The sequence below is a fragment of the Xenopus tropicalis genome, chromosome 4, assembly GCF_000004195.4.
Source record: "Xenopus tropicalis strain Nigerian chromosome 4, UCB_Xtro_10.0, whole genome shotgun sequence".
Lineage (NCBI taxonomy): Eukaryota > Metazoa > Chordata > Amphibia > Anura > Pipidae > Xenopus > Xenopus tropicalis.
In genome coordinates, this window is record NC_030680.2 from 128,124,190 (window position 1) to 128,139,008 (window position 14,819).

At 41.5% G+C, this 14,819-nt stretch overlaps 1 protein-coding gene across 5 annotated transcripts; it reads right to left on the minus strand.

The window, feature by feature from the left end:
• Positions 1 to 674: 674 nt before the first annotated feature.
• On the minus strand, positions 675 to 12,154 carry LOC101735201 (aminoacylase-1). Of its 5 annotated transcripts, none has more exons than XM_031901136.1 (15): positions 12,086 to 12,154; positions 9,513 to 9,603; positions 8,525 to 8,589; positions 6,756 to 6,860; positions 6,583 to 6,677; positions 6,178 to 6,254; positions 5,917 to 6,006; positions 5,668 to 5,724; positions 5,501 to 5,574; positions 5,152 to 5,201; positions 4,051 to 4,195; positions 3,458 to 3,526; positions 3,088 to 3,167; positions 2,053 to 2,113; positions 675 to 881 (listed from the first exon to the last, which is right to left on the minus strand). In XM_031901136.1, the coding sequence occupies exons 2-15, from the start codon at positions 9,601 to 9,603 to the stop codon at positions 717 to 719; spliced, it is 1,224 nt and encodes a 407-aa protein (XP_031756996.1). In that variant the 5' UTR covers positions 12,086 to 12,154; the 3' UTR covers positions 675 to 716. The 5 variants fall into 5 exon arrangements, with proteins under 5 accessions (XP_031756996.1, XP_031756998.1, XP_031756997.1 ...); XM_031901138.1 differs by lacking the exon at positions 12,086 to 12,154 and adding an exon at positions 10,581 to 10,602; XM_031901137.1 differs by lacking the exon at positions 12,086 to 12,154 and adding an exon at positions 10,201 to 10,407.
• Between the last annotated feature and the right edge of the window lie 2,665 nt (positions 12,155 to 14,819).

Sequence of the window (14,819 nt, forward strand, 5' to 3'; positions counted from 1 at the left end):
TTGACTTTGCTACTAGTGCATAGTATATAATTGAATTATTACATATATAATGTAAATGTACTTATTACATTTTATATTATGCACTTTATTATTAGTATTATTATTACATACAGCTTAATAAAGTACTTTGGTCCTTGTCGTGATCAGTAGAAATCTTCCTGGGCTTCGCATAGCTATTGTCATGGCTGTGTAACACATCAGGGTGTTGGGATCACAGGTAATTGGGACCAGAGGTGGCCCGGTTCAGCACAGCCCACGGCCCGGCACCGGTCCCTGGAACGGTGGTTGGGGACCCCTGATGTAGTTGGACCAGGATCCTGTTAATGCACCAATGTGTTCCTGTCTGATGGGATATAACTAGAAAACTAGAAAGCTGTTGTCCACTTTGTGTGGAATTTACCAAAATATTGGTACAAGTAATTTGTGTAATAATTTTGCCTCCTTGCCCCCACCCCCAGAATATTTTCTGCAGATGCCCATGCATGGATGTTGTACAGATATAGACTGTCATAACCATTATCCCAATGCTAAGGGTCTCTACCTCCCAATTCTCTCCCTCTGTGCTGGGATAAGGTATATGGTCAGTGCTAATTCTAGTTATGTGTGCTATTCCATTATGGCTGATTTGGGAGGCAGTGAAGACAGGTGCTATGTAGTACCACCCCCCCCCCCCCCACCACCACCACCACCACCATACGCCATTCCCCTGCATTTTGTCAGGGCTCATCAGCAAGGTGAGGGACACTAGCAAGGGAGCTGATGATGTGGGTATAAATATGGATGCCTCGAAGGAAGATGTCTTCATTCAAATACTCATTGTGATCATGAAGCAAGATGGGCGTGTTGTTCATTGGAGAGAAACCAAGAGCAGGGAATCCAGCCTGGGAGGAGGATAAGGGTTAGATTAGTGGAAAGCAAATGTCTGCTGTCTGTAGCAATTGGCATAAAATAAAAAGTAGGAAAAGAAAGAGCAAAATGAAGAAAGTAAGCACAACCATCAATATAAACTGTACAGGGAAACAGAAGGGAATACATGGAACATATACTGTATTATTGGCCTTCTGTCTGTACTGAGAAACACAGGCAAAATAATGAGTGTGGGAAAAGGCCACAGAATCACAGGAGCAAGGAAGTCTGATAGGTGTATAGGGCACCTTGTGCCCCCAGCGCTTACTGGCCTGCATGTTCTAATGATGTGCAAGCTAAATGAGCCCTAAGGGCCACCCATGTGTTGCCCACCCCATATGTATACAGTGCTGCATACAGACTGCTGCACAGATATCTGCTATCCAATCTAGGAGCACAGTGAGTTGTGCCTCAGGGTGCAACAACCAGGGCAAAGTGTGAAGCACAGTGCGCTCTTTGTAAATGTTTTTTTTTTTGTCTATCCCCATTTCTTGTACATGAGCCCCATAGAGTCTAATATTCAATACACTGCAGTTTAACTGCAAAGTATTGTACATTTGTAGATCCTACCTGCAGGATCTATTGCTACAGTGGTACTGAACAGATGTAAGGAGTTTTGTTTACCCTTATGTTGTAGTAAACCCGCCATAGTACTTGTCTGCCTTTTACTGTAATATCTGTCGTCCTGCCAGGCATTGTTTATTTCATTGTATGGGTTTAAGGAAGCCTTGCCCATTCAGCTCACATTTCTATCAAATGTACTGGACCACGTGAGACTCCAGACTTCTTAAAGAGGTGTAGTAAGTGCCCTAGTTTATTTGGCCAATTACCTGGAGTGTGGTGGTAGTATTTGTGATTCTATCTCCTTTTCCAATGCCAACATTTTTGTAATAAAGGAATTCTTCATTTTATTAACAGTGTAAATATATCAAGAAATGTTATGGCCATGGGTAAGTGAGCAATGATGGACGTCACAATGAGGGCAATCAGTATATGTAAGGGCAAAAGAGGGACACTGTATTACAGTATTGATACAGGCAGCGTGATACTATACAGTAGGTCTGAAATTGTATAGAAGATCTAGGAATTACAACATAGAAAATTCAAACAGTAAATCACAGAGAAAGTTTTGCATGTTTTATTCACCTCTCGCACAAAACGACTGTCGGTACCAGCAGGGAAAATCTCAGGCTTCAACTTTAAACCCCTTAAAAGAAAAGAAAACAATTAGGTTTGCATAGGAAAAATATGTTGTCTGTTAGTAGCAATTCTGGCTACATGTTCAGTTTTGGTTCTCTGACCCAAGGGTCTCCATAAGACCTCAGATGTTGATAAACTACCAATACCATGACCTCCACCAATATTTAGCTGCCAGATGGATGCTGGGAATTTAGTTTTATGAGTTGGGTTACAATGTATTTGGCAGGGAATGATTTTTAATTGAGCAAGCATGTTGTAGGAATAGGCATTTAGCCTTAAGGTCCCCATACACGGGCAGATAGTAGCTGCTGATATCGGTCCCTTGGAAAGATTCGGCAGCTTATCTGCTCGTGTAGGGGCAGAACCGAGGGGCCTGGACGACCAATATCTGGCCTGAAATTGGCCAGATATCGATCGGCCAGGTTAGAAAATCCAGTCGGATCGGGGACAGCATCGGCTCGTTGATACGGTCCATGAACCGACTGCCCCATTGCTGCGTTTAGAATGGCCCTGGGGCCAAACGATCGAATTCGCCTACATGCCCCCCGATATCACCCACCCGTAGGTGGGGATATCGGGTGAAGATCCGCTCGCTTGGCGACATCGCCAAGCGAGCGGATCTTATAGTGTATGGGGACCTTTACCCTATGGCTGTCAGTTCCCCATACATAATAAAGGCCTTAGATAGAGAGCTGGTCTGCAATAATGTGAGAGAAAGAGATGTCGCCCATTCAGGTGTAGGCAAGCCTTGTAGATGTTGTGCAGAGGTGTCAGGTGGTTTCCCCTGAATAAAAAGGTTGGTGGTAGCTTTATTTTTTTCTTTTGGACTCCCATTATTCAGGAAGGTAGATCTGGCTCATTTTGCTCTATATGGGCAATAACTGCAATAGATGCTTGGTCTGTATTTTGACTCTAATGCCGTATGGTACAATTATTCCTACGCCTGCCTCTTTCTCCATTGAGATACTTCTGTGAACTCACATCTCTTTCAGTGGGGTGCTGAATGCTTTCCACCAAGGATTGGAATCATTTGTAGAAGTTACTTTCTGGATCATTGTTTTCTAAGAAGAACAAAGATGTTAGGAATAAGGGTAAGAGGTTTTGCAGGACACACAAGATGATTTGATCTCCTGATCCAGTGCTAAAATGAGTTTAAACCTATGGCAGTCAATCCCTGCATGGCGCTTGGAAAGAACACATCTCTCTTTACTTGCTAAAGACAGTCCATACATTAACATATATAGAGTAGGGAATTTGCATCACTATAGTTCTACCTTGGAACAATAGCAATCCAGATGCTGAGAATGCATATGTTTTGTTTAAAGGCCTCACTTAACTGTAAGATGCTTACCGTGTAAAACTCTAAAGTCACATTTTCTCCAGCGGCTCGGCACCAACTCTCCAGCTGATGCTCAAACTCCTGATTCAAAACAAAAGCATTAATTCAATGCTACTCCTAATATCTAGACATGGTTGGTCTTTGTTGCTTCATTGATATCATGCCAACAATTTCCAATAAAAGAATAGGTAAGAGGCTGAAGCTGAACTTGATGTTGCCCATAGCAACAATTTTTTTTGTTTTCTAACCTGTCAAATTTAATTGCTGATTAGTTGCTATGGGCAACATCACCAGTGATGTGTGTCTCAAATATTAATAAATGCTCCCCTTAGTTCTAGGGATTTCCATATTATACTCACAGGGAGGTCAGTGGTTAAGCTTTTGCCAACCTTTATTTTATGTAGTCCTGATTTACAGTTGGGTAGTGTTTCCTTTACTTGGGTTAAAGTATTTCCCTGGCAGTCTCAAAAAGGGGAAGATATCACAATGGTGCTAAAGAGTAAATATAGTAAAATGTAAGGGAAACAGAAGAGGATTATAAAGGGAAACGTTTCTTGGGCAGATTGAGTATAAAGAATGCATATCAATACAGAATACAATTATACCTTGAAATCTACAGTATATGGTATGCGAAAGTCAAAGTCTGCCTTCATCTCAGATGGCACAATATTGTGTGCGACTCCCCCACTGACTCGGGTCAGGTTCACAGAAGTGACATCTCCGAGGGTAAGGTTAGGGTCTGACAATAGTCTGGGAATAGGAAACCACAAGAAGGGAACTGATAGATCAACTTCACCACAAAAGAGTAAAATTGGGTACAACTGTAGGAAAATCCTTGTGTGCATGTTTTTACCGCAGCTTTAAAGGAACAGTTCAGTGTAAAATTGAAATTGAAATCGATAAAGGCTGGAGTAAGCAGATGTCTAACATAATGGCCAGAACACTTCCTGCTTTCAGCTCTCTAACCTCTTAGTGAGTCAGTGACTTTCGGGGGGGCCACATAGGACATAACTGTTCAGTTAGTTTGTGAGCAGGTCAGATTCAAATGCAAACTAACTGAACAGTTATTTCCCATATGGCTACTGAGTGCTACTGAGGAAGTAGTGTTCTGGTTATTTGTCCACTCCAGCCTTTATAGATTACATTTTTGCCTATCTAACTGAATTGTTAACTGTACTGGAATCCATCTGCTTATTCTGTAAACAACCTAATTCTGCAAATTCTGAAATCAATGCACTAAATATAGGTGTACGGGCAATAAATATGCAATAAATTACTAAACTAATATTTGTGTGCCATAATCCTTAGCTGGCCATATTTGTACCAGTAATACATTTCAGATATGGAGTGGCCCATTAAACCTGATCCATGTAATATGGACATTGGTTGCTTCTTCAGGTGGACAGGTTAGAAAATTCTATTGGAAGCATCATGTGGGACTGTGCATGAAACAGATGTGGAAATGAAGAGGCGCTGCAGATTCCTGCTGTGATCATACTCATTGCATACAGTACCATATTGGTGGTGGCCAAACTGTGCGGCCCCTTGTACTTTCTCTGTCCATTTGGCGTGTGAATGCAAACTACTGACTGCTTTTTATGGGTATAGATTTGGCCAACTTCATAGGGTGTGTAAAGGGTATTGTGGGTCCTAAGAGGGTATGAGCTAAGGATTCATTTTGTTAGTGGGACAGATTGCAAGATTACCTGTTTCGCTCTTTTTCTCTGAAGTCCAGAACACTTGAAATCACTGAATACTGAAAAACAAGCAATTCCAGGTAAGAAAGAGGATCCATGCAACTGTAATTCAACAGAACAATCTCTGCAGTAAGACTTTTGCCCACCACAAGCTGTGCACGGGGGGGCAGGGCAGTAAGCAAAAATGTGAACTGGGATCTCCTTGACCCTCTTTAAGCCAGGGCTGGGGGTTGGGCATGTTCTGCAGTTGGGTCAGAAACCTATATGCTGCCAGGGCATTCCTTAGCACACCGTTTCTATGATCTTGCGCAGTAGCACTGGGTACAGTGTACCTAGTTTTACCACAGTGTTAACTCACAAATTTGGCTGCTGCTGTGTCTTCAATTAGACGGGAACCATGTCCTGTGTCTCCTCTACAGTGAACTGTCACACCTGGAGAAGAGATGAGCATTACATGGCATGTCTGTTAACAAAGAGATCATCAAGGAAGGTCATATAAAGGAATACAGGGTCGGGGGAACTCACGCCAGCAACATCTCTCCCCATAGAAAACACTGAATTCCTCTGACGGGTTTGCAAGTCCTGAAATAGAAGAAGAAAATAATAAGGGGCAGAAAAGCATAACAAGGTGACATGGTTCTGATTGGTATGATTGTAGGGAGAGGGACAAGAGACAAAAAGGGGAGGAGATGGTGACATAGAATTTGTCAAATAAAGAAGATATTGTGGAAAAAGTTCTGAGATTGTGACCAAATTAAACATGAAACAGCGCACCTTCATCTAGAGCGATTCCAGGGTTAAGTGCTTGGAACGCTGGGTGTTTTACAAATAGCTCCATTCCAGTTTTGCCCCCCATTTCTTCATCTGTGTCAAAGAGACCAACTAAAGTAATTACCAGTTCACCATACAATACTTTTATACCAGATTTGGTTCCCTTTCCCAAATCATGTGAGTGACATCTATCACTGACCCACCTACTTACTGGCTTTGCCTGAACAGAGTCCCCCAGACTTTCCCATTGCAAGTTACTCTCACCTGGAACTAGAGTGAGGTGGATGGTGCGTGGGAAGCATCGTCCCATAGATTTTAGCCGGCGCACAGCTTCCAGGTACCTGCACGGGTTAGACAGCACCTGTATCAGTGCCACAAAGGGTTTTTCTATAGGAAAAATTTGTATTTATGTGACATTTTCCTGACTTTTTAGGGTGCCATATAGCCACATCCAACAATAAATAAGAGCGTTTCCTTCCCAACCTGCCCAGCTTATTTTCTGGTATGACTTAACATTTACATCATCATAACTAGGATGGATCAAGCACACTCTAGGGAACTGGTATCCAACACAATTCACTATAACAGCAGTTTTTTTAACATCTGTTAAATTCCCCTCAGATATTCAGCCAGTTGTGTCCCATACTTTCATCTGTGTCTGCCACTTACTGAATCGAAACGCACTTCATGTCCTGTGCCCCTCTCCCATAGATGTTACCGGCTTTATCTTTATGGGCAGAAAATGGTGGGTACATCCAGGATTCCTGTAGCACATTCATATGATATTGAATCAGTAAGTGCTTAGATGTGCTGCCTCCTCTACTGTCCCCTCATCTACTAACCTCAAATACTGGAACCACATCCATGTGAGAGTTGAGGATTACTGATCTGAGTTGGGGTTCTGTTCCTCGCCAGGTTAGTACGAGTATAACACGTCCTGAGGACAACTAGGAGTACAGTGAAAGTGAATAAATCAATGTAAAAGGTAGTTGAGGGAGGAAGAGACTTTCTGGGGAACAAGACATGTAATCTTGTTTAGGAGAATTACTGTTCTTGTAAAATAGGCTTGTGCTGAATATACTTTATACCTATTTTTTTATTCTTGAAATATCTATGTTTGGTTGGTTGGTTGGTTGGTTGGTATGGTAATTTCTTGAGCAAGGAAACTGAAGCTCCTCCCTGGTCCTTGCAAGGTAGATAATTAGATTGCCAGCTTTCAACCCCCTCACTTCATCCTTTGTTGTGACTGTTTTGTTAGGAGTGGATTATCTGTGCAATGGGAATCATATCTAATATTTTAATCTTTACTTATGAATCCCATTATATATATGTATCAAAAATCTCCCCTTCCACCGCACTTATTTGCCATCACTGCCCTGTTCTTCTTACTTTTGTCTTGTTTCGCAACTTACTTCTTTCATTCTGAACTATTCTTTTCTGTGCTGTTTTCATCTTAACTTGCTCTGTACATTCTTGGTTTGTTTCTTCTGCCCCACACTTTGAATTTCTCTCACTGTTTTCACACCCCCATAACTGATGGTCCATTCTTCCTTTGCTCTAACCACACAGTGGGCCTGATTCACTAAAGGGTGATAAAACGTGCGCTATTTTTATTGTGCGCTAAAATTTTTACCGCGGCTTAATTTTGGCGATTTTTCGCACGATTCACTATAAGCATACTCGCGCTTTTTTACGCGCGATATTGCATGCGTTATTTAACTCGCGAAAGGCTATTTCAATGCGGTATTTGCCGGTACATGCGCTAATACGCGAATAATCGCCGCATATGAATGGTATCATATAAATACCGGTAGTAGATGCTTATAAATAGTAGCCACTAGTGATGAGCAAATGTGTTCTGGTTTCTTTAGTGAAAAATTAGCAAATCTTTCGAAAGATCCACGAAACGGCAAAAATGTTGTGCGGGCAAAAAAATTGTTGCTGTGACTATTATTTTTTGACACTTGTATCAATTTTTGTATGTGTGGTGAATTTTTGTGTGGCAAATTTTTTCTTGCGTTTTGCCATTGGCGGATTGTTTTGAGAAACGCATGAAAAAATCCGCCGCGAAAAAGATTCAACGCACGTCCAAAAATTCACTGCGAATCCATGCCTGGCGAAACATTTCATCACTTGTAGCCAAATATAAATAGTCGCGCAAATGAACGCACGCCATGTTAGCCATACACTCCAATACTTGCAGAAAATTACTGTATTAAAAATGAACATTTCGCTGCAAACTGGCGGCTGCGTCACTCTAGGGGAAACACAGACTTGAATAAATAACACTGTAAGTCCATATTTTATTGCAAAAAATCATTTACTGTACTTTTGTATAATTTTTCGCCTGCCTGTAGTAGGTGTTAATTTTCGCATAGCCGAATGCGATATTTAGCGCGCAAAAGTTATAGTGAATCATGCGATCATATTCTTTTCAGCGCGGAAATTAACGCAAAACGGTAAAACTAGTGCGAGAAATACCGCATGCGAAAATGGCGATTTTTCGCACACGATAATACTATGGTGAATCGCGCGCAAATTATTTTGCGTTTTTTAACGCAAAAAAGCGTGCGATCATTTTTATCGCCCTTTAGTGAATCAGGCCCAGTACCTCTATTTTCTTGCTTTCCAGCCCAATGTCCTCTGCCACCCGAGTCAGGAAATTCATTGCTCCATCTGAAAGACAAAAATAGATAAAGTGCAGAATCTGTATCATCATGTTTTTCAGAAAACATATTGTATATATATATATATATATATATATATATACAGTATATATATGTATATATATACCCTGTAAATATAAAAAAAGTAGCAATGCACTCTACAGGTCAAAGGCAAAAAATTGATTGGGGAAAATTAGTGGACGATTACATTTAGTTGACCTGTGTAATGCTAATTTTTATACATTTTATATTTAAAAATGTGTGTTTACTTATTAGTCTTAATTTTTAGAGACTGAACAAATATGGTGGTTACTGATATCAATATGGAAGGTATCAGGAAGGAAGCATTTCAAAATGATTATTTCAAGACAGCCGTTAGGCAAAAGACCAAATGTATGATAGATCTGTCCAGGTTATTCTAAAATGTGTGTGGGCTTATGTGTAGGTCAGTTCTCTGTTGGGGGTTATACAACTGGGCCATTTTGTGTATGTTTAATACAGGTATGGGACCTGATATTCAGAATGCTTGGGGGCCAGGGGTTTTGATTAATTATATCCTAGTTGGAACCAAGTACAAGGTACTCTTTTATTATTACAGAGAAAAAGTAAGTTCATTTTAAAAATGTGAATTATTTGATTATAATGGAGTCTATGGGAGATGGCCTTCCTGTAATTCTAAGCTTTCTGGATAATGGGTTTCCAAATAATGGGTCCATATTACCTATACATAGTGCAATAACCACATGCCCCCCATTTAATGCCAGAGCCTGGTGACGTATGAATGTTATAGGGAAACTAAAGATGGAAAATGGAATGTAGTCATTTTCATTCCATGCAGTCTGTGTGTAACATAGTGGGTATGACCAGTGCTTTATAGTGTGTATGCATGAGCAGGTATAAATCTATATAGATATATATATATGGCACTGTTACCGTAATCAGGATCTGGCTGCACTGTTTGAATCTTCAGATACTCCCGGAAGAGACTTGTGGCTGGATCTTCAGTTTGACTAGCTGAATACATCTGTGAAGATGACACGCCATGTTACACAGTCTTAAAAACCAAGCACAAATTTTCTACACCCTTCAAATGCTTTCTGCCATTCCCAAAAGGAAAATCTGATTTACAAAGATAAACCTTATTCGTGAATTCTACGGGGCACCCATGCACCCTCTCCCCCAGCAGCTCTTGGCTCTATTGTCTGGTTCAGTCCATTATATTAGCAAACACTCAGCATCGGCCCATCCCAAGGAACCAAGGCACCCTGAAGTTAGCCTAAAGTGTCCGATAGACACAAGTGTTTGCAGTATGCAATGCTTTGCAGTTTGTACCAGCACAAAATGTGAACTCATTTATCTGCCAATTTTTAAGTGGTTTCTCACATGTAAAAAAACACTTAGCAATAACTCATTTCATCTATTTTAAATCTGTACTTGCAACACTTTTGAAATTAGCTAATGGGTAAAGCTTGATATTTCACTTGATAGATCCATGCAATATCACAGAAGGCAATTGGCTACAAGTCAATGGATACAAGTCAGTTGTAATATGATTCCCAACACATGGTTTGTATGCCAATCCAGTAATATCTCAGTTAACAATGTAAATGCACATACTCACTATAAAGGCACTCAAATTAGGTATGACACATCAGAAGAAGGTAGTCACACCCACTAGTAGAACCCTTCCTGATGCCGGGGTACCCACGGTTAATACCATCCAGGAGAAATGGGTGAACCAGAGTCCCTACACTAGGCGCGTACCTTCTGGTGATTACTAACCCCACTACTTCTCTTAGTTGGGGCACAGAGCTGCTCACTAACCGTGACTGTCTTACTTGGACTATAAGGAACCCGTTCCTCATTTAATCGCTTTCAAGTAACATAGTAACATAGTAAGTTAGGTTGAAAAAAAGACGTATGTTCATCACGTTCAACCATAATGCCTATATATAACCTGCCTAACTTCTAGTTGATCTAGAGGAAGGCAAAAAACCCCACCTGAAGCCTCTCTAATTTGCCGCAGAGGGGAAAAAATTCCTTCCTGACTCCAAGATGGCAATCGGACCAGTCCCTGGATCAACTTGTACTAAAAGCTATCTCCCATAACCCTGTATTCCCTCACTTGTACTGAGAGCTATCTCCCATAACCCTGTATTCCCTCACTTGTACTGAGAGCTATCCCCCCTACCCCTGTATTCCCTCACTTGTACTGAGAGCTATCCCCCCTACCCCTGTATTCCCTCACTTGTACTGAGAGCTATCTCCCATACCCCTGTATTCCCTCGATTGTACTGAGGGCTATCTCCCATACCCCTGTATTCCCTCACTTGTACTGAGAGCTATCTCCCCTACCCCTGTATTCCCTCACTTGTACTGAGAGCTATCTCCCATACCCCTGTATTCCCTCACTTGTACTGAGAGCTATCCCCCATAACCCTGTATTCCCTCACTTGTACTGAGAGCTATCTCCCATATCCCTGTATTCCCTCACTTGTACTGAGAGCTATCTCCCATACCCCTGTATTCCCTCACTTGTACTGAGAGCTATCTCCCATACCCCTGTATTCCCTCACTTGTACTGAGAGCTATCTCCCCTACCCTTGTATTCCCTCGATTGTACTGAGAGCTATCTCCCATACCCCTGTATTCCCTCGATTGTACTGAGAGCTATCTCCCATACCCCTGTATTCCCTCACTTGTACTGAGAGCTATCTCCCCTACCCCTGTATTCCCTCACTTGTACTGAGAGCTATCTCCCCTACCCCTGTATTCCCTCACTTGTACTGAGAGCTATCTCCCATACCCCTGTATTCCCTCACTTGTACTGAGAGCTATCCCCCATAACCCTGTATTCCCTCACTTGTACTGAGAGCTATCTCCCCTACCCCTGTATTCCCTCACTTGTACTGAGAGCTATCTCCCATACCCCTGTATTCCCTCACTTGTACTGAGAGCTATCCCCCATAACCCTGTATTCCCTCACTTGTACTGAGAGCTATCTCCCATACCCCTGTATTCCCTCACTTGTACTGAGAGCTATCTCCCATATCCCTGTATTCCCTCACTTGTACTGAGAGCTATCTCCCCTACCCCTGTATTCCCTCACTTGTACTGAGAGCTATCTCCCATACCCCTGTATTCCCTCACTTGTACTGAGAGCTATCTCCCCTACCCCTGTATTCCCTCACTTGTACTGAGAGCTATCTCCCCTACCCCTGTATTCCCTCACTTGTACTGAGAGCTATCTCCCCTACCCCTGTATTCCCTCACTTGTACTGAGAGCTATCTCCCATAACCCTGTATTCCCTCACTTGTACTAAGAGCTATCTCCCATAACCCAGTATTCCCACACTTGCTAAGAATCCATCCAGTCCCTTCTTAAAGCTACAGTATATAATGTATCAGCCAGTACGACTGATTCGGGGAGGGAATTCCACAACTTCACAGCTCTCACAGTAAAAAATCCTTTCCGAATATTTAAAAGTAGTGAGTTCTCCTTTCACCTCTGGCTTCTCAGCAATTCCACCTGCAACTCAGGCAAAGCAATGAACCTAGCGCATAGGATTTTTGCCTTTTTTATCAGCTATGGTGTAATACCCAAGGGGGATGGGGCAAACTCCCTCAAACTCACTCCCCCGGGACACAGGTCACCCTAGGGAACATCCTGCCATGGGAAAAACATTAACAATTTCTGTTTCTATTTGGCAATGACCACAAAAGAAACAAGAACATTAACTTTAAACGAAAACACAAAATTATTTTATGTCATGCTTCGGCAGCCTCTAGTGAGGTCAAGGTAATGTTGATTGTTCCTTAAAAGGGAAATATTTATAGAGAAGATAACTTTAGTACTGACTATATTTTATGAAAAGAGGAAAACGGATGAAGGAAAGGTGGACCTTCCCAGCAGGTGAGATAGTTCTTATCCTCAGCAGACAAAAGTTAAAACGAGGAGTGGAAACCTCTTTTTAGTAAAAGATATAGAATTTATTGAGTCGCTTTGCAACCCTTGTACCATAAGGGAGGATCACCTCCAAACTGAACTACCATGGCCCAAGTTGTATTTGCCATAGCTTTAAACAGCATTTTTTAGAATGGTATGACCATAATGCCATTGATTTTTAGTACAGGTCTTTCCATAATTTGGATCTCCATACCTTAAGTCTGCTAAAAATCATTTAAGTATTCAATAAACCCAATAGGCTTGTTTTGCCTCCAACAGGGATTAATTATATCTTAGTTAGAATGAAGTAGAAGGTACTGTGTTATAATTACAGAGAAAAAGGAAATCATTTTTAAAAATTTGAATTATTTTTTTATAATGGAGTCTATGGGAGATGGCCTTTCTGTAATTTTGAACTTTCTGGATAACGGGTTCCTGGATAAGGGATCCCATACCTGTACTTCCAATCACCTTGCCTCTTCTTATGGTCAGGGTGACCTAGGCAACAGGGATGAATTTTCACATTTATGAGAATTTGTCCAGCAACCAGTCCTCAATTTTCTCATACACCCACATGCGCCCTCCCACTGGACATGAATATGGCAAGGTCTGCATGCCCAAGCAGAACTCAGAAGCTGTTCTCCTCTTTTCCCGTCATCTGGGGTGCAGAGAAATTAACGTGCATTTTCAGCAAAGTGGCTTCGGCATTTCCACAAATGGCATATCATACATCTCCCAAATGGCAGCAGTTCCCACAGTTAATTCATCACTTCCTGCCCAGTAAGAAACACACTCCCCTGTCCCCTACATTTTGTGATCTTCTAAAAGTTACAGTTGCTTTCTACCCCAAAAATCTATTAAAATCTTGATGGCAATTTAAGGAGGTGCATTTGTTTGTTAAAAATCTGGTTTGTAGTTCTCCAGAAGCAATGGCAGGTTTCACTGAATGTAATTTGCTCATTCCCTAAATCAAATCCTATTTTTAAGCGTTAAACCAGTTCCTCAAGGTTAGACCTGAGACCCTTCCAATAGGCTCCAATAGATTGTGTTGTATAATCTTCTGGTTTGTCATTTCTCCAGCACAATCCTCATAGGTAGAGATATCACTACCATTTCTCCTTAAAGGAGAAGGAAAGGCTAAGTCACTTGGGGGTGCCAAAATGTTAGGCACCCCCAAGTGACTTAGATCGCTTACCTTGTACCCCGGGCTGGTGCCCCTGTACAGAGAGAACAGCACCAGCCCGGGGTAGCAGCGAGCGCTCCTACTTACTATTCGCTTGCGCGCGCATGCGCAATAGAGTGAATAATGGAACTTAAACAAGAAAGTCGGCTTTTTACTCTACTGCGCATGCGCCGGCCCACGGATTTCGCCGGCAGAAGAAAAAGGAAGGAGGAAGCGCTTCCTACAGGTGCCCTGGGCTGGTGCCCCTGTTAGGAGAAAACAGCACCAGCCCGGGGCACCTGTAGGAAGCGCTTCCTAAGCAATCTAAGTCACTTGGGGGTGCCTAACATTTTGGCACCCCCAAGTGACTTAGCCTTTCCTTCTCCTTTAAATGTATGAATTCCCCAAATGGTATATTTCATTCCATAAAATTGAGGGGGGTGGGGGTTTTGAGGGGGTTGCTATCTCGGTGTAAAGTAATATTAGTAAAGGTTTCTTTCATATACATGTCTGTGTTGATAAAATCATCCATATTACAATACATTTTCAAACTAAGAATTCCACCATGAGTCAGTTACATTAAGGCAATGCAAGGATTAATTCAGCTAATCACTGTCCCCTTTATATATATATATAAAATAAAACACAGCCAGCACCAAGGGTCTTATAGTTCAAAACAATCTCAAGTGTATTGCATGTATAACCAACGTTTCGGTCCCTTTTGGGACCTTTTTCAAGGTACAAATACATACAACAGTTCAGTTTAAATAGCTTCCTCCCATGAACCCATGGAGTATCAGTGACATCCACTCCAGTGGATGATGATTTGCGTAACATTGTAACAATCTCTGTCTCTATGAATATTGTAAAGTGCAATATAGTAAAAACAATTTTAAAACCATTCCTAGTCATACATTCTATTATATCTGAAATTCTGAATCACTTCCAATGCTAACCCATTGTTTACTAAACTCCAGCGATTCCTGTAAAGCAATCATTATTATCATAAATAATACATTGATACAAGTAGTAGGGTATGCATTGTAGAACCATATTATACATCCTTATAAGCATCACTTTTCTGTCAAAAAACAGTTCAACTGTAGTGTGGTGTTAAGTCCCCTGGGCGCAA